The sequence below is a fragment of the Rana temporaria genome, chromosome 1 (assembly GCF_905171775.1).
Source record: "Rana temporaria chromosome 1, aRanTem1.1, whole genome shotgun sequence".
Lineage (NCBI taxonomy): Eukaryota > Metazoa > Chordata > Amphibia > Anura > Ranidae > Rana > Rana temporaria.
The window spans coordinates 624,149,840-624,170,664 of NC_053489.1; the positions used below are offsets into that span (position 1 = coordinate 624,149,840).

The following is a 20,825-nucleotide window of genomic DNA, read 5'->3' on the forward strand; positions in this document are numbered from 1 at the left end:
ACAATGGCTCGGAGAGATTCATTCCTCTTCCAACACTAGAAAAAAGATTATAGTTGTGCTGAAAAGTGAAAAATTGAAAATGATAATCAAAATCCTAAATAATGAAGACCAAGCAATAAAGTCCAAAGATTCCAGAGTCCTCAAAATGCTTGGAATATTGATAGTGAAGAAATAATGCAGTGAACCAAAAAAAAAACGTGAAAACACCTTATGAGATATGCGCTTACCAGAAGGCAAGCATGTTAAGCTTGCGGCTGAACCCCAACCAGGGTCTTTACACTGGAACAGCCACCGACATCAGGGATGAGGATCCTCCCGATTGGCATAGATGGTATAATAATCCCAGGGGAAAGACTCACAATAGTGATGTACCATAAACACAGTATTGGCTAAATAGTAACACACCGAGGAAGAGAGAACCACCACCGACAGGAAGCACCAATTAAATTGCGCGCTTACCAGACAGATAAGCTTTGATAGCTTGCGGCTGAACCCCTGCCAGGGCCTTTATACTGGAACTGTCTCCAACATCACAGGCTCAGGGCTCTCCTAATTTCCAAAGTGACAGTAAACCACCAAAAAAGAAACTCACAATAGTGATGTACCGTAAAAAAATGTATAGGTTTAATGTAAAAAATGCACTTACAGAAATAGCTTTCTTAAAAGTATAAAAGGTCAGCCGGCCGGCTTCCACGAACGCCCGTCCTCATGGACCGTAACGCCACACGTCAGAACGTCTCCTTGCCCGACGTGCGTTTTGGCAAATAATGACGTCGTCCCCAGACGACGTCATTATTTGATGAAACGTACGTCGGGCAAGGAGACGTTCTGACGTTTGGCGTTACGGTCCATGAGGACGGGCGTTCGTGGAAGCCGGCCGGCTGACCTTTTAGACTTTTAAGAAAGCTATTTCTGTAAGTGCATTTTTATCTCAACATTGTTTACATCCTCTTCACCACACCATGACCACCAACTCGATTTATACAGAGAACATTTGCAAGCGTGTGACTGCTCAAGTGACCTTTTTGTTACACTCATTTGGGTGGACAGTGGAATTGTAGTATGTTGGCCAGCGTTATATAATTTATTGAAACTGAAAAAAAAAATATTTTTTTTCCCAAATTCTAGTGATTTTATGGTAGGTTATGTTAACTGGCAACTCTAGCTGTGAAGAGTGGCAGTACAAGTTTGGAAGATCGTTCTGCTAGAAAGAATTTTTTTATTTTTTATTCCCTGCTTGTTTTTTTAATAACATCTGATCCATGCTCTGCTCTTTATCACAGTGAAATATTTTCTCTTTTCCTCTCTGGCAGAACTGAACAGCACTGATCTGAAAGGATGTGTAAGCGAGAACAGTCTGAGCAGCAATGCCAGCCTGCCCAGTGTACAGAGCTGCCGGAAACTCGGCGAGCGCAGAGTGGCCAGCTGGGCTGTGTCATTCGAAAGGCTTCTTCAAGATCCAATTGGCGTTCGATATTTTACGGTAAGAAATACTATCACACGGACATGGTAACAGCAGTCGAATGCTGCAGGTGTCAAGATGAAAGTGGAATTCCAGGGGTAAAGAAAAATATTTTGCAGCGGCTACAGGTGAAATAAGTTGCCTCTAGCGAAGAGTGTGCTGGGACTGCAGCATTGCTGGTTATAGTAGAAATGAAAGTTTAATTCACATCCAAACTCGCTCATCCATGTCTTTATGGACCTTGCTTTGTGCACTGGTGCTCAGTCATGTCGAAACAGGAAAGGGCCATCCCCAAACTGTTCCCACAAGGTTGGGAGCATGAAATTGTCCAAAATGTTTTGGTATGCTGACGCCTTAAGGGGTTCCTTTCCGGAAACCAAGGGGCTAAGCCCAACCCCTAAAAAACGACCCCACATCCTAACCCCCCCCCCCCCCAACCAAATGATTTGGACCAGTGCACAAAGCAAGGTCCATAAAGACATGGATGAGCGAGTTTGGGGTGGAGGAACTTGACTAGCCTCAACCCCATAGAACACCTTTGTGATGAATTGGAGCGGAGACTGAACCAGGCCTTATCGTCCACGTCAGTGTCTAACCCCACAAATGCACTTCTGAAAGAATGGTCAAACATTCCCATAGACACTCCTAAACCTTGTGGACAGCCTTCCCAGAATAGTTGAAGCTGTTATAGCTACAAAGGGTGGCCAACTCTGTATTGAACCTTACGGACTAAGACTGGGATGCCATTAAAGATTATGTGCGTGTAAAGGTAGGCGTCACAATACTTTTGGTAATATAGGGCCAGATTCGCGTATAATTGCGTAAATCTGCGGCGGCGTAACATTTACGTTGCACCGCCGCAAGTTTTACGGGCAAGTGCTTGATTCACAAAGCACTTGCCTGTAAAGTTGCGGCGGCGTAGCGTAAATCCGCCCAGCGCAAGCCCGCCTAATCCAAATCATTTAAATTAGGCGCGTTCCTGCGCCGAACGTACTGAGCATGCTCCATCACTAAAATTTCCCGACGTGCATTGCGCTAAATGACGTCGCAAGGACGTCATTGGTTTCGACGTTAACGTAAATGGCGTCCAGCGCCATTCACGGACGACTTGCGCAAACGACGTTCAATTTCAAATTTCGACGCTGGAACGACGGCCATACTTAACATTAGCTAGACCACCTAGGGGGCAGCTTTACGCCGCATATCTCTTACGGAAACGACGTAAATTTACTGTGACGGGCAAGCGTACGTTCGTGAATCGGCGTAACGACTCATTTGCATATTCTACGCCGACCGCAATGGAATCGCCACCTAGCGGCCGGCCTAGAATTGCAGCCTAAGATCCGACGGTGTAAGTCACTTACACCTGTCGGATCTTAGGGAGATCTATGCGTAACCTGATTCTATGAATCAGGCGCATAGATACGACCGGCCGGACTCAGAGATACGACGGCGTATCAGGAGATACGCCGTCGTATCTTCTTTATGAATCCGGCCCATAGTGTCTATTCTCCCTCCAATAGACTACAGTCTCTAGCACCACGATTGTGTGTGTGTGTGTGTGTGTACAGTTTAATCAATTCCACTCATATCTGACAAAGCGTTTTTTATATCTTTTGTAAAAAAAACATTTTATGATCTTGTCAAACTTTTGTAAAAGTTTGACAATTTTAAACAATTGATGCCTTTCTTTCCAGGTTTCTTTTTTCATTACTTTTTGAGCAGAAGCAGGGTCTCTTTACAGACTGAACATTCACTTTCCTGCATAAGCCCAATTATGACTGGTTCTCTTTAAGATTAGCATTTTTTATTGACTAAGGCAGCTGATGGTTTTTTTTAAGAGTCTGTTTGAACTCTCAGTATTTGGCTTTGCCCTCCTTTTTTTATATTTCTTTTAGTTTATGGACTATGTATTTTGTTTTTACATACACAATTTGATCTTTGCCTTTTTTACTTTTTTCTATTATTATTATTGTTTTATGAGTGTCCTTTGTATTATTTATTGCTGGATGGTCTGGGGTTGACCTTGACGTTGGTGGTTGTTGCTCTTTTGACTCCTGTTTACCACTTGCTTCTAGTTCCTGAATCTTATAGAACTATAAAGAGAATTATACAGTATGTGTTCTTTTATTACAAGCGGCAGTAAAAGGAATAATCTTCTAGAATGTTTGCATTTGGGTCACCTGCCAGATTAGGATCGGGAGGCGTTTCCGTGAAAGGGAATTTATGTGAAAGTTGAATTCTCAGTAGAAGACAACCAACACTTTTTATATACCGTATGTCTCTTTGACCACATCAGATTCACCTTGAGAGGAATAACTATTGTAAACAGAGAGGATTCATGACTATGGTGTCAGTGGTGAGCCCATTTACTTGAATGCAGTATTGGTTGGGTAATAGAAGAATTTTCATATACCCTTTTCACTTCCAAACAGCATGAATGCCCTGGAGCCATATACATTTTAATGTGTATGGTTAGCCTTTGTCCTCCAGGGACTTGACTTGGCCAGAGTCGTTTAAGGCTCTTTCACACTTAAAAAGTGATCCACCTTTTGTTTCAGAGGTGTTTGAAAGGCAGTGAGGAGGCGATATGTCCTCTCCTCGCCACCTGATTTAATCCTATAATTGCCACACTACCATGCGTGCATTGCTGCCCCATAGAGTGTTTTGCCGGCAGCACTGCCCACCAAAAGCGACATGCTGCTTATGTTTTGCCACTGCATGTATTCAGCAATGAGTGGCTGTATGTCTGTGGGCAATTGTGGGTGACGGGGGAGTTGGGGCATGGTGTTAAATCCTTGACCCAACTACCTGGTTTTGCTGCCCATTGGCCGCGTGTGTGAACAAAGCCTTAGGCAGCCCATGCATTCGTTATTTTTTCATTCAACCAGCCGGTTGAACAAAAAAGACCCAATTCCATCATGCCCGCATTCAAGGTAGATGGGAGAATATTGTATTATAAAGGCGGAGAAACCTCACCCCTCTCAGAATAAAGTATATTCATCAACACTGCTGGCTATAGCTGGTGATGCTGATCGTGCAGTTTTCAACAGGCTGGTTGTATAGCAGTTGATTGGTAGATCGACTTCTGTACAATCAGCTTGCCCATACATGGATCGAAATTAGACCTGTCACTGCTGAACCATGTATGCTTGGCTTAAGAATAGTAAAGTCAAATAGAGAGAAAATCTTAAATGAAGCCAGTACAATAATTATATTTTTTAAAGGTAGGCTATTGTGGACCACATGGGAGTTTTGGTGTTCCTGGTCATTTTTGTGTGTTACAACGTCTCCTGTTGCATTCTCCGTAATATGAATAAATAAAAAATGTCAACAAAGCGTGGGAACCCCTTACAATGTTACCGGGCTTGAAGACAGAGCAGAGATCTCAACCGATTTCAGGAACTGTCAAGTGGTGTAATTCTCCATCTACCAAACAAACTAAAATAGACCAATGTCTTTATTGCATCGGCCAGCCACCATTATGTCCGCTGTTTGCCGTAATTAGCAATGTCTACTATGCAGGAAGACATCTGTAGACGGGCAATGGAAAAGGGTTGTGACTTTTCTGACCTGATAACGGAGTTCGGCTATGAGGCTGTATTGGGTACAATTAGTACCTTGTAAAGAGTATTTCTAATTTTTTCTTTTATTTGCCTGTAGGAGTTTTTGAAGAAAGAGTTCAGTGAGGAGAACATTTTGTTCTGGCAAGCCTGTGAATATTTCAGCCGCGTTCCAGCTCATGACAAAAATGAGGTAATTTATCGATATTGTTTTTCACTGTATTTGTCCCGCTGCTTTTCTACATTCTGAACGTCATCAATTCCTGAAAAATCACATTTGCCTCACACTTCCGTGAAAGCTCCATCTGGTTGTTGATCACTTTTATACTGCCTGTGGACCAGAGAAATGTTTACACTTCTGCTTTGGGACTGTAAATTCAACAATAACTTTGTCATTATCTACATTCCTAGATTGTAAGCTCTAAGGAGCAGGGCCCTCTCATTCCTCCTGTATTGTCACTTCTTCAGTGTCACATGAAAGGATAGAATATATTTACAATAATGTGAGGGCTACAGATACTGTATATGACTTGTCCTGTAATTAATAGTCCTTTTCTGATTTGCAGTTGTCCTACAGAGCCAGGGAAATATTTAACAAGTTTTTGAGCAGCAAGGCGACCACTCCAGTCAACATTGACAGTCAGGCTCAGCTTGCTGATGACATTCTCAATGCCCCGCACCCAGATATGTTCAAAGAGCAGCAGCTGCAGGTAATTTGTTTTTAGGTGAAAGTCCTCCTGTTTCACTATTTACACCTTCGTGTTAAAGTGGCCAACGAGTCAAGTATGACTGTTCGCAAACTAGTTATCATCAAATAAAATATTGAGCAATTCAGAATGATCAATCGGAATCGGTTATAAATGTAGTCTTCAAAAAGCGATCATCGAAACTCTATTCAAAATCTTTGAACCACTTTAGGATAGCTAGAGAGATATACAGTGGAACCTCGGATTGCGAGTAACGCGATTAACGAGCGCTTCGCAATACGAGCACTGTATTTTTTTTTTTTTAAATCCTGACTCGGTTTGCGAGTGTTGCCTCGCAAAACGAGCAGGATTCAAGTCAAAGCTGTGTGCAATACCGAGCAGAGACGATCAGAGCCATTCAGAAATGCTTGGAAAATCTCAGAAATACTAATTTCCCGGGCCTTTCCAAGGTTTTCCGAGTTCAGCCGAGGTGTCCTCGGGCCTTTCCGAGCGTCTTCGTTGCTCTCTGGCTCCCCCCACCTCTGACCATATGCGGTATTGCATGCCATTGAAGTTAATGCGGAACTCATTTTCGTTTCCATTGACTTCAATGGGGAAACTCGCTTCGATATGCGAGTACTTTGGATTACGAGCATTCTCCTGGAACGGATTATGCTCGTAATCCAAGGTTCCACTGTATATATAATGTGTGTGTATATATGTGTGTGTGTGTGTGTATATATATATATATATATATATATATATATATATATATATATATATATATATATATATATATATATATATATATATATATATATATATATACACATACACACACACACACACACACTTCCAAGGGTAGCCACGGCCCTCTATGCTTGAACTAAATGCCCAGGTGCTCATCCACAGAGAAATCCATGTTAATCCAAAACTGGTTGGAGGCACTCACGGGTTTTGCAGAGGAGGAAGATCAAAAACATTGCTGTTTTTTAATCTTCTCCTCTGCAAAACCCGTAAGTGCCCCTAAACCAGTATTGGATATACTGTGTGTGTGTGTGTGTGTGTGTATAGAGATCTGTAAACCAATTATTTACAATTATTTTGTCATAACACTATAAAATTGATGGCAAATATTCTCTTTAAGTAGTGATGATTGCCAGCAGATGGAACTGGTGGCCCTCTTTGCTACTAGCAGCATGTAGTAGCGATTTATTGTGCATGATTGCAAGATCTTGGTTCAAATTGTAATGCTGACCTGAGACGGCCTAAAACCACTATGTAATGACAATGGCACTTGTACTTTATGCATTTTATAAGGATCACGTGATCATTTTGAAGGCTTTAACATAATTTTTTGTTAATGTGTGTTCTATTTCTCAGATATTTAACCTGATGAAGTTTGATAGCTACACTCGATTCCTGAAGTCTCACTTGTACCAGGAATGCATGCTGGCGGAAGTGGAGGGACGATCCCTGCCTGATCCCCATGAGATACCCAGCAGCCCAACCTCCAAACATAGCGTGAGCTCAGACCGTTCTAACTTCTCTACTCCTAAAAAGGTACCAAATCTAAATCCCTCTCAGTCCTTGCCAAGTGGTTTGACGTTGAAAGTCACTTGCAGTCATTGGATGCTCATCAAACATGGGCACGCATCAGCTGCTATTGATTTTGTAAAATTCCACACAGTAATTCTGGTATTTGGAGGGGGGTCTATTGGAACAGGTTTCCCGCTGAAAATGATGCTACAGCAGTTGCTTTTACAAGCTAAACAAGTGTCAGAAGGAAAAGCCACACAACTCCAGTCACATGCTCTAGCAGCCTCTGGGAGTTATTTACGAAAGGCTTATCCACTTTGCAGTAGAGCGGCACGATTCTGGCTAAAATGAGAATCACAATTCTTTTGCTTAGACGATAGATCACGATTCTCGCTGCGTAACAACATATTTCACATTAAAACAAAAAAAAAATTGGGCTAACTTTACTATTTTATTTTATTATTTTTTATTCACAGAAGTGTATTTTGTCGCATTTGAAAGACCGCTGGGCAAATACAGTGTGACATAAAATATTACAGCAATTGCCATTTTATTCCCTAGGGTCTCTGCTAAAATATACTGTATATACTCGAGTATAAGCCGAGTTTTTCAGACCATTTTTTAGGCTGAAAAATTACCTCCTTGGCTTATAGTCGAGCCGGCAGTAAAACGTGTTCAAAAGCGTGTCTGCCGTTTGTGTAATCCATATGCAGCCGTACCTTTTTCTTTGATTAAAACAGAGTGTGTCTGCAGCTGTGTAATCGAGATTCCAGTCCATTTGGCTGTCCTTTTTAAGAAAGCCCCTTCTCCTCCTCATTTGTCCGTGATGGAGGAACACTGATACGATGCTGAGAAACTGTATCAGTGTTCCGCCTATCACAGATGAGGAGGCAGGGCTTTCTTACAAAGGACGGCTGAATAGACTGGAATCTGGATTACACAGCGGCAGACACACGCTGTTTTACTAATGAAAATGTGAGACTGCAAGTGGGCACAGTGAGGCTGCAGATGGGCATTGTTTACCCAGTAGTTGCTGCATTTTCCCACCCTAGGCTTATACTCGAGTCAATATGTTTCCCCATTTTTTTGTGGTAAAATTGGGTGCCTCGGCTTATATTCGGGTCGGCATATACGCGAGTATATACGGTATATAATGTTTGGGGGTTCCAAGTAATTTTCTAGCAAAAAAATATTGATTTTAATTTAAAGCGGGGTTCCAGGCATAACTTTTTATTTATTTTTTTGCAAGCTAAAAATTAATCACCTTAAAGGAGTTGTAAAGGAAAATGTTTTTCTTTCTCGTACATCACGGGACACAGAGCGGAATATTCATTACTATGTGGGTTATATGGAGTACCTTCAGGTGATGGACACTGGAAATCTCAAACAGGAAGTGCCCCTCCCTATATAACCCCCTCCCATAGGAGGAGTACCTCAGTTTTTTCGCCAGTGTCTTAGGTGTTGGTCATGGTTTAGCTTTGCCTCCACATCCTTGGGATCAAGGCAGGCTAACCGGATCTGTCCAACGGCCTCAGTGCTAAAGTGGACAGTATCCGGACCCCAAAGCCATGGGGTTTGCCCATAACGCTTCTCTTTTTAGAGAGCTGGACCCTGGGCCCAGGACTTAGAACCTTGGGCATCTAAAGCTCCTGTTTGCCAGGGTGCTATATGGGCCCAGGACAGTGGCTCCTTCATAGGAACCCAGGGCCTGAAGGTCTAGACGCCACCCACGGAGATGGGGGAAGATTGGACCTCTTGCTGTGCAAAAGTCCTGCAGCATGGAGCAGGTAAGTATTGGGGAGCCTGCGGAACTTGGTTCTTAGCAGATTCCCTGGAGGGAGGTGCACAGGGGGTCATGCCTGGGTATGCTCTGCATTGGCAAGGAATCACTATGTCTATGGTCAAAGACAGGATGATTCAAATCTTTTTCCCCCAGTGATAGGTGTCCTCCCTGGTAAGTGTTGTTTAGCTAGGTCTGCTGCGCTAGGTGTGGGATCTCTGTGAAATACAGGAGCCGTGTTTCCCATGCTAAGAGGAGGTCTGTGACCTACCTGAGGGCTTACCTGCCTGGGTGCTGCGCCGCTCCGTCCTCCTCCATGTGCGATGGCCCCCGACGGGCGCGCGCGCGCGTGCCCGAGATATGAACGTTTTTTCGCGCCATTGGCTGGGGTGGGGGCGCATCCCTGTGGGCGGCGATTTACATATAGGAAGGGGAGGCCCTTCCAGTAGCTGCCAAAAGCTCAGTGTCTTCCTGAGTTAGAGGAGGAGGACGCAGAGCGGAGCTCGCTGAGGCACCCAGTGGCGGAAGGAAAGATTACAGTCTTTTTCTAAAGAATAGACTGTCAAACCTACAGATAGGTTTCTTTTTCCTTTTTTTCAGCAGATGGCTATTGGCAATACTTATTAGGAGACAGAGTATTTTTCTTTTCCTCTTCGAAAAAAAAAGAAGAGGAAAAAGGGAAAGTACTTCTGATCTCCCTTCTCAGTTTGGGCGTTAGTCTCTATCGTTCCCAAACCGGCAGATCCCCTTAGCTACGTCTGTGGCTGGGTGATAGCAGGTGTACCTCGGTATTGTACCGTGGCTTCTGGGTCAGAGGGTACAAAGGGTGGGGATTCCTCCGCAAAATCCGAGGGCTCAGACACTGCTATGCCGCTGCTCTCCCCACAGGACATATCAGGGCACGCCCTGATGGGACCTGGGGGATCTGGTGCTGGGGCTGGTCCAGTTCAGTCCAACCCCGGCTTTGTCACTGAGAGGGTGCTTGCTGTTTCTTTAGGAGAACTAGAGAAAAGAATGGCAAAAAGAATAGCTAAGGCTATTTCGGGTAGAAAGCGGACTAGGTCTCCGTCACCCGAGCAGGAACCCTCAGACTCGGAGATCCTTTCCCTAGGGGAATTGGATAATCCTGACGTTTTGGACCAGGGTGGTTCAGAGATCGAGGATCCGGATACTGAGGAGTCTAGTTCAACCTCCCAAGGGGAAAGTTTGTGGGTTCAAGCTTTAACGGACATGGTCCATGAGGCATTTAAGTTACCCATACCAGAACCTCAAGTATCGGCGGTTTCAGCTTTAGGCTCATTAAGAGCGCCTCAAAGCAACGCAGTTTTTCCGGTCCATCCTCTACTCGAGGATGTCATATTTCAGGATTGGATCAAGCCAGATAGAGTCTTTTTACCACCTAAAAAATTCTCTGTTTTATATCCTATGGAGGAGAAATTCTCCAAAAGGTGGGCACCCCCGGCGGTGGACGCAGCCATCTCCTGTGTGAACAGATCTTTAACTTGCCCTGTAGAAAACTTACAGGTGTTTAAGGATCCGGTTGATAAACGCTTGGAAACATTACTTAAGGCCTCCTTTACTTCAGCAGGGGCGATAGTTCAGCCCGCTGTGGCTGCTATTGGAGTTGCCCAAGCATTATCAGATAAGACTAAGCAAATGCTTAAACTTATCCCTGCCCAACAGGCAGAGGAATTTTCGGATATACCCAGGGCTATACGCTTTACGGTGGATGCTATCAAGGACTCCATCCAGCAGGCGTCACGTTTATCCTTATTTCTAATCCATATGAGAAGGCTCTTATGGTTGAAGAATTGGGAGGCTGAGCCCCCGTGCAAAAAACTCCTGGTAGGGTTTCCCTTCCATGGAGGACGTCTCTTCGGAGAAGATCTGGATAGATATATTCAGACTATATCAAGCGGCAAAAGCACTCTCTTGCCAGTCAAGAAGAAGGCCCGAGGGCCCGCATTTAAGCGCCAGCCCTCCCCGGGGCAGGGGCCCTCTAATACCAAACAGTATCGACGGCCTCCTGCAAGATCAGGATTTAACAATAAGCCGCAGGGCCAAGCCACGGGGGGCAAGAAGCAGTGGTACCGCAAGCCTGCGAAGCCAGCCCCCAAGTCGGCCTTATGAAGGGGCGCCCCCACCCACGATGGTGGGGGGAAGGCTGCGTCTCTTTGCAGAGGTTTGGGAGGCCAGCATTCCCGACTGCTGGGTACGGTCTTCCGTGACCACGGGCTACAAACTAGAATTTCTAAAATTCCCTCCTCCTCATTACCAGGAGTCAAGAGTACCAGGCGACCCTGTGAAAAGAGCCGCATTGATGGCGGCATTGAATCATCTGCTATGCCAGAAGGTGATAGTAGAAGTACCAGTCCGGGAACAGGGATTGGGGTTCTACTCCAACCTGTTTATCATCCCAAAGCCCAACGGCGATGTCAGGCCAATCTTGGACTTAAAGGGAGTAAATGCGTACCTAAAGGTCCGCTCATTCCGGATGGAAACTATTCGGTCAGCTGTCGCCGTGCTCCAGAAGGACGACTTCATGGCGTCCATAGACATAAAGGATGCTTACCTTCATGTGCCAATTTTTCAGCCACATCAAGTATTTCTACGCTTCGCGGTGGCTCAGCGTCATTTCCAATTTGTGGCGCTCCCCTTCGGGTTGGCTACGGCCCCCCGGGTATTCACGAAGGTCCTAGCCCCAATCCTAGCCAATCTAAGGACCCAAGGGGTCACGGTCCTGGCTTACCTGGACGACCTCTTGGTCGTAGACCACTCGTCTCCTGGCCTGGAACGAGCAGTGGCCCTCACGGTTCAGTACCTCGAGAGGTTCGGCTGGGTCCTAAATCGAGACAAGTCAGCATTCCTGCCAACAAGGCAGCTGGAATATCTCGGCATGAGATTGGATACAGAACAACAAAAGGTGTTCCTACCCCTATTAAAGGTCAAGGCCATCAAAGAGCAAATACAAATAGTTCTAAGAAAGAAAAGGCCAACTGTTCGCCTATGTATGCGACTACTAGGCAAGATGGTGGCCACATTCGAGGCGGTTCCGTACGCTCAGAGCCACACTTGCATCCTGCAGGCAGCCATCCTGTCAGCATAGAGCAAGAGGCCTCAGGCCTTAGAAATTCCTTTGCCACTCTCACCAAGAGTGCGGCAAAGTCTATCTTGGTGGTTAAACCCTCAGAATCTCCTGAAGGGAAAGACTTTCAGTCCTGTGACCTGGAAGATAGTAACCACAGACGCCAGCCTGATAGGCTGGGGAGCAATTTTGGATGGTTGCACTCGCCAGGGCACTTGGGCAGCGGCAGAGAAGCAGTTGCCCATCAATATCTTGGAGCTCAGAGCTGCTCGACTAGCCCTCAGGGCTTGGACGTCCAAACTACAAGGGTTCCCGGTGAGAATACAATCGGACAATGCCACGGCGGTGGCATATATAAATCACCAAGGGGGAACCAAGAGTCAAGCCGCTCAGAAAGAAGTGAGCTTGATTTTCTTGTGCCCTGCATATCGGCTATATTCATTCCCGGAGTGGACAACCTACAGGCGGACTTCTTAAGTCGCCAGACTCTGTTGCCGGGGGAGTGGTCTCTGCATCCACAGGTCTTTCAGACACTCTGCCAGAAATGGGGAGTGCCGGACGTGGATATCATGGCATCGAGACTGAACAAGAAGCTAGACAGGTTCATGTCCCGCACAAGGGATCCCAGGGCCTGCGGAACCGATGCGTTAGTTTGCCCTTGGCATCAGTTCAAACTTCTTTATGCATTTCCCCCGCTCCAGTTACTACCCCGCCTGCTGCACAGGATCAGGGTGGAGCACATACCAGTTATCCTGGTAGCTCCAGCATGGCCCAGAAGGGCATGGTATTCACTAATCCTGAAGATGGTAGTGGGAGACCCTTGGACTCTTCCTCTACGGCCAGACCTGCTATCGCAAGGTCCGATCCTCCACCCTGCCTTACGGCATCTAAATTTGAGGGCCTGGAAGCTGAATCCCTGATTCTCAGGGGTAGAGGTCTGTCTCAGAAAGTAATCTCTACCCTAATCAGAGCCAGGAAACCGGTCTCTAGGGTGATTTATTACAGGGTCTGGAAGGCCTATGTAGGCTGGTGTGAGTCCAAGCGATGGCTTTCTCGCAAATTTACCGTCGATAGAGTATTACGTTTTCTCCAGCTAGGAGTGGATAAAGGACTGGCATTAAGCACAATCAAGGGACAGATTTCAGCTTTGTCAGTGTGGTTTCAGCGGCCGCTGGCCACCCACTCGCTAGTTAAGACCTTCATTCAAGGGGTCTTGCGTATTAATCCTCCAGTTAAATCCCCACTTTGTCCGTGGGATTTAAATCTTGTTCTGTCAAGTTTACAGAAACAACCTTTTGAGCCGTTGGCTGAAATTCCTTTGGTTTTACTGACAAGGAAGTTAGTATTTTTGGTTGCCATGGTTTCCGCCAGAAGAGTATCGGAACTGGCAGCCTTATCCTGTAAGGAACCATATCTTATTTTACATAAGGACAAGGTCGTTCTCCGCCCTCATCCTTCCTTCCTACCAAAGGTTATATCCAGTTTTCATCTAAACCAGGATTTGATATTACCATCCTTCTTTCCTAAACCTACTTCCAAAAAGGAAGGGTTGCTGCATACCTTGGATATTGTCAGGGCCATGAAGGCCTATCTTAAAGCTACAGAGAAGATCCGGAAAACAGATGTGTTGTTCATTTTACCGGATGGGCCCAAAAAGGGGCAGGCAGCTGCAAAATCCACCATCTCGAGGTGGATTAAACAGTTAATCACTCAGGCCTACGGCTTGAAGGGGTTGCCTCCTCCTTTATCATTAAAGGCTCATTCTACTAGGGCCATGGGCGCCTCCTGGGCAGCACACCACCAGATCTCTATGGCTCAAGTTTGCAAGGCGGCAACCTGGTCTTCTGTCCACACGTTTACAAAGTTCTACCAGTTGGACGTAAGAAGGAATACTGATACAGCCTTTGGGCAGGCAGTGCTGCGGGCTGCAGTTTGAGACCCTCGGGTTCCGGGGGCTCCCTTTTGAGTAAAATTTAAAAATTATTTTTTTCTCAACTAAGTTGGATTTAATATGATTTAAGTATATCTCTAAATTAAATCCTTTTGTCTTGGGAAGATGTCTCCCTCCCCTCATTGTAAGCATTGCTTTGGGACATCCCACATAGTAATGAATATGCCGCTCTGTGTCCTGTGATGTACGAGAAAGAAAAAGGGATTTTTAATACAGCTTACCTGTAAAATCCTTTTCTTGGAGTACATCACGGGACACAGAGCTCCCACCCCTCTTATGGGGACCATTTTGGGAGGCATACCGCTTGCTACAAAACTGAGGTACTCCTCCTATGGGAGGGGGTTATATAGGGAGGGGCACTTCCTGTTTGAGATTGCCAGTGTCCATCACCTGAAGGTACTCCATATAACCCACATAGTAATGAATATGCCGCTCTGTGTCCCGTGATGTACTCCAAGAAAAGGATTTTACAGGTAAGCTGTATTAAAACTCCCTTTTTTCACCTTAATGCAATCTATGCATTAAGGTGAAAAAACATCTGATGCTGCCGCCCCCCCCCCCCCGAGCCCCCCTTATACTTACCTGACCCCTCGAAAGTCCCGCGCGGTCCCGAGATCCTCTTCGCCGCTGATTGGCTAGAGCTGGCTAGAGCGGATGGATTGAGAGCAGCGCAGCCATTGGCTGGCGCTGCTGTCAATCACATCCAGTGACGCGGCGCGCCGAGGGGCAGGGCAGAGTGATACAGTGAGCGGCTATGGCCGCTCGCTGTATCACCGGAGCGCGCGCGCGCAATTACTCACCACCATGCGAGCTCTCGCATGACTGTGGTCAGTAATTGCGGGAGGGCCACAGACAGCCGCCGAGGGACCCCAGAAGACGCGGATCGGGCCCACTCTGTGCAAAACGAACTGCACAGTGGAGGTAAGTTTGTTATTTTAAATGAAACATATTTTTTTTTCCATTTACTAACCCTTTAAATAGTCCCTAAAACATATTAATATCTTCCCAATCATTCCATAAATCATTGCAAACACTTGCCTTATATCCTCCAGCTCATGTTGTGGCCGTATCCATCATATGTGTGGGCATGTGAAGCCCAGTTCCTTTTTTCTTCCTGGTTTTCAGGAAGAGGTGCATGCTGGGTGATTTTTAGGCACAGTAATGCCCAGAGACTCCTGGGAAATGAGTGTCATCATTTCCCAATAGGCAATGGGGTCTTAGGACAGGAAGTTGAACCTAGGACCAGGAACTAGGCAGATTACAGGGTGGAACTCCGCTTTAAGAAACAAGTGTCAGAAAAATATTTGGACTAAGTTGTTAAACTTCCTGCATTTACACACAAGTTTGCTCTAAGAAGGAAGCATTAGTTACAATGTTTCAAGTTGTTAAAAACTTGGCAGACTGCCCAGATAGTTTATTTTGACAGCTGATAAGGCTCTACACTTGTTTTCTGAAAGAATCGTCGAACTCTGCATTGGAGATCACGATTTTTTTAACGATTAATTGTGCAGCTCTACTTTGCACTACATGTGCAAAGTGCACTTGAAATTGCACTGAAAGTGCAGTCGCTGTAGAGGGGGACATGCAGGGGGGAAAAAACAGCATTTTAGCTTGCACATGATTGGATGATAAAATCACCAGATCTACCCCTCAGATTTACAGCGACTGCACTTTCGAGGGGAAAATTATAACTTGTAGTTTGCACTTGTAGTGCAAAGTGGATTTGCCCTTCGTAAATAACCCCCACTGTGTTGCCTATTTGCAAACGGCCCTATCTGCCCACAAATATGGAGTGGGAACCAGATGCAGAGAGTTTTCAGGATCTTCCGGCAAGCTGAAGGAAGATTTCCCTTACGTGTTGGTTGTACAAAATACTATTAAATTCAACCATTGCTCGAGGCCACACATGATCCAGCACAGAAAGGGGAGGCTTCTCAGATCTTGCCCTGGGGAATTCATATGCATGTCGGAATGTGCTGTTGGAGTAATAACAAAAACAAATCTCTGTGCCCACAAAATCACAAGGTGAATAAATCAATAATTTATGTATATGAATAACCTAAATGAGTCGCGGCAAACCACTCAATGTATTCCCACAGCAAAAATATAAATTGATGGAAAACTCTGTTGCTCCACTTAATGATCACTTCTATAGCACAAAAAAATGTACTATTAAATAGCACGTGAAACAAACAAATATCAATCGCAACCATAAGTCCCCTTCCCCATGCATACCATTGTGATAAATTTAAGAGCCCTCTGTGATCAAATATCCATCCGCCACATAAGGATCTTTTACTTCTGTGCTCCACATTAAATCACAGTGCTTCACCGCCAATAGAAATACCTGCTCACCTGAAATATTGGACCCATATAAATGAATATTCAGGTCTCCGGAGAGCTTTCACTGGGCACAGGTTACTCCATCCATCCACCAGACTCCACAGATTAATGGGATGGATCGGGCTGTTTAATAGCGGCACGGCATCAGACCCCTCCCCCCCCCCACTAATTTCCTCTGTAGAGTAGCGCAACACTCCTATTAAGCCCCGTACACACAATAGGTTAACCAGAGGACAACGGTCTGAAGGACCGTTGTCATAGGTTAACCGATGAAGCTGACTGATGGTCCGGCACGCCTACACACCATAGGTTAAATAACCGATCGTGTCAGAACGCGGTGACGTAAAACACAACGACGTGCTGAAAAAATGAAGTTCAATGCTTCCAAGCATGTGTTGACTTGATTCTGAGCATGCATGGATTTTTAACCGATGGTCGTGCCTACTAACGATCGGTTTTGACCTATCGGTTAGGAATCCATAGGTTAATTTTAAAGCAAGTTGTCTTTTTTTTAACCTATGGGGCCCACACACGATCGGTTTTGACCGATGAAAATGGTCCTTCAGACTGTTGTCCTCTGGTTAACCTATCGTGTGTACGAGGCTTAACTATTGTCAGAGATAAAGAAAAATATAAAGTCTTGTAGATCTTTCCTTTTTATATATATGTGTGTGTGTGTGTGTGTGTGTGTATAATATATATACAAATGTGTGCTGACTCATTTCTCTGTGTATACAGCAGTCCAGTAAAAAGACTAAGTCAGGGCGATCTCTGAATGAGGAATCGGGAGGAGAGGACGATAATGATAAAAGGAAAAGGGGAACCTTCTTTTCATGGTCCAGGAGTAAAAGTATTGGGAAATCGCAAAAGAAGAAAGAAAATGGAGATGTTTCTAATGGTGAGTATTGGTGTGCTAAATATTGATGAAGTATAGGGGCTGATGCTCTGTTACTGTCACTGATTGATTGGGTTTCTGCATAGCTAACATAGGCTGTATTATAAGGCAACACACAACCACCCACACGTCTTTGACAATCCAGTAATACATTTGCATGCAACACAAAAGATTCCAGTCTCCCTGCTTGCAATGTAAACCACTTGTAGCTACCCCAAAATAGTTTATGCATTTATTTTTAATTTTTTGAGGGAATATTATATTGGGTCCCTATTGCCAAACTACTAGAGGTGTAGGGTGACAGTTTTTTTTTTTTTTTTTTTATTATTATTCTTTACGATTACTGAAAGAACACATACAGGTGTAAGGTTCTTGATACGTCCGTAAAACATATTTCCGCAAACATGTTCAGCGCATCTCAACTGACACCGCTGGCCAACAACCCTATTACAATTGCATTGTATGCAGTGCGAACTGTATCCATACAAGCTGGTGGCTTACAAAGGGGAACTCCAAGACATTCTGGAACTATCTGGGCACTAGAACCATTTGAAGAACCTTCCAAAATGTGGCGGCAACCAAATAAAAAAAATTGTAAAAAGACAAAACGAAACAGACCAAGAGAAGTAGGGTGCCAGTCTGCCGCTCTTCTAGTTGCCAGTTCTAGGTGTACTTACTGTGAGCAAACTGTCCCTTTCAACCGTCCAAATTCTAGTCTTGGCATGATGTATTGTCTGATCTAGCAGGTTGACTGGGGTCAGGGTGTGTTGAACAAGGCAATTGGCCTAGGGAAGGGGGGTAAAAAGTTACCGGTTTGGCATTATTGAGGTGTGAGCAATAATCCGACAAATAATGAATGTAGGAGAGGATGGTGTCCAAGTTGTCCAAAGCAACCAACCAGAATTAATTTATCTCAACGTATAAGTAAGGTTGAGAAAAGGCATTGTTCTGAAAGTTTTGCTCAATGCCAAATAAGCCCATCCATTCTGAATAGGCAGTCTAAAGCAGCCTTATTCAACCAAGGTGCCTTGGCAAAATGCCTAAAAATTGCCCAAAAATGTAAACAAGCCAGCAGGTGGATCAATCCTTCCTTTTTAGATGCACAAAAACACATGTTTTTATTGTGCACCATTTCAACCTTCCAGCCACTGGTGTCCTAACAATGATGTCATCAATGTAAAGAAGGGTGTTGATCATTGACACAGCATCCTTGTTTGATCCCTCTCTCTGTCAACACTGGGGTCACATTAGCTGAGTGATGGAGAGCAGCTGAGGGAGAGGAGAATCGTTGAAATACTAGTCGATACCAGTGTACAAAAGTGTATTTGCTTTGGAAGAATTAATTGCCTCTAATGTTGGGTGTCCTGCGTGTGTCAATTCTACCGCATTATATAAAACTATTATGCCATGTACAGACATTCCGACAACAAAAACATGGATTTTTTTCCGACGGAATGTTGGCTCAAACTTCCGAATGTCAAGAAAGCGGTGACGTACAACATGACAAGCCGAGAAAAATTAAGTTCAATGATTCCAAGCATGCATAGGTTTTTTACGAGTCAGAATTGGCTACAAACGATCGGAATTTCCGGCAAGAACTTTTGTTGTCGAAAAAATTGAGCACCAGCTCTCAAATATTTGTTGTCGGAAATTCCGACGGCAAATGTCCGATGGAGCCTACACACGCTCAGATTTTCCGACAACAAGCTCATATCAAACATTTGTTGTTGGAAATTCCGACCGTGTGTACGCAGCATTAGAATAGTTTTTTACATTTTAGAATGGGGTGTCTTGAGGCTGTCTAAAATTTTTAAAAGGTGCCTTGACTGAAAATAAGTTGAAAAACGTGTGTCTGAATTATGGGGTTAAAAGCTTTTTTGCAAATCATCAGGTTGGTTGGATGGAACATTGTGTGTAAGGGCTTGGTATTGCCCAGATGCCACCAAAACAAGAGGCAGGTTTCCATTTCTGCTAGAGCCCCAAAACGTTCTCGAAGAAAGTGTTTGTTTGAATTTTTCTAGTAAATAATAAATTTCGCTCTCCTTGTAAGTAGTACCATACTAGTCATAACTCAGTCACAGTGCAGTGTTAAGATATTTTTCCCAATGGATATGCATTGCCATTAACCAGCACAGTTTCATAGTTCACAACTGATGGTCTCCTCTTCATCATTTTCCTGGCAGACTCCACTTTTATCAACGGGGGTCCTGGCAGAAGGCGCGAGTCTCAAGGTTCTGTATCCTCTTCAGCAAGCCTTGAGATGATTAATTGTGGAAGTAATGGCAATGCTCTGGAGGTAAGGAGCCAGTTCTAACTGTAATTGTTTTACAAGGCAGCAACTCTTATCGGACCACTTGACAAGGAACACTTTAAAAGCCGGGAGCTCCCATTATGCATGCTTTAGCTAAATGATCGTATGGATTCTTGTGACCTTTTGTAATCGAATTTTCATGTAATGTGCTTGTCTCACCTTGAAAAAAGATTTATTGTAATCCTATTAGAGGAATCCATTACTGGCATCAGTCTAACAAAGTGCCTGAAGGAAGAAGAGGTGTCATCCTTGGTAGCCAATCGATTTCCTCACTCTTCTTCCTTTTTTTTTCAGTGCAACGTTTGATTATTTTAAATACTACAGTGGCGAGAAAAAGTATGTGAACCCCTTGGAACTAACAGCTTTTTTGACAGCAAAGACTCTAAGCAAGCGCTTTCGATCGCTCCTGGATCAGACCTTGCACAACGTTCAGGAGGAATTTGATCATTTCTCTTTTACAAAACTAATTCAGCTCAGACAAATTTGTAGCATGTCTGGCTCTTGGGTCATTCCACAGTATCTCTATGGCGGTTAAAGGTTAACTCCACTTTCATAATGAAAAAAATGAGCAAACAATTTGTTTTATATGTTATATACAATTGCGACACACTTCATATTGTACTTGAATGTTATTAAAAATTTCCTTTCCTTTTCCTTCTGCGGCGCCAATTTTCTGTAAAATGCAACATGGCTACCTAAAGGTGTTCTGTACAAAGATGGCGTACAGAACGCCTCCCAGATATGTCATTTCCTGCTTGTGTGTTTGTTTTTTCTTACTGATTTTTCCAGAATTTTACACTAGTCCCCTGCAACTAAATTGTCATTTCTGGTGAGGGACTCCCAAAGCTAAACCATGTCTAAAGGCATGCAGACCCTACCACTTTCATTATTGGAGCCCTTCAGGTGCAGCAGCTGACTGATCATTATAGATGATGGTGTACAGAACGCCCCCCAAATATATTATTTCCTGCTTGTGTCATTGGCTTACTGATTTTCCCAGATGTCTGCACTAAGATACAAGTCCGATTTTGAGCATCCCCTTCAACAATATTTTTATTTTTGGTGAGATACTCCTAAAGGTAAATTGTGTCTAAAGGGATGCAGACCCTGCCACTTAACTTTTATTAGAGCCCTGCAGGTACAGCAGCTGACTGATCATTATAAACCACTCCCATTCAGATTCACTCTGAACATGGACACAGACAAACAG

General features: G+C 44.4%; 1 protein-coding gene across 1 annotated transcript in view; it reads left to right on the forward strand.

Annotated features, from left to right (window-relative positions):
* RGS12 (regulator of G protein signaling 12) overlaps positions 1-20,825 on the forward strand; it is a 319,121-nt gene that overhangs the window by 258,519 nt on the left and 39,777 nt on the right. Inside the window, exons 5-10 of the mRNA XM_040335346.1 lie at positions 1,314-1,483; positions 5,126-5,218; positions 5,592-5,735; positions 7,095-7,274; positions 17,151-17,307; positions 19,488-19,600. Coding sequence (XP_040191280.1) covers positions 1,314-1,483; positions 5,126-5,218; positions 5,592-5,735; positions 7,095-7,274; positions 17,151-17,307; positions 19,488-19,600 — 857 coding nt within the window. The remainder of the gene's footprint in view (positions 1-1,313; positions 1,484-5,125; positions 5,219-5,591; positions 5,736-7,094; positions 7,275-17,150; positions 17,308-19,487; positions 19,601-20,825) is intronic.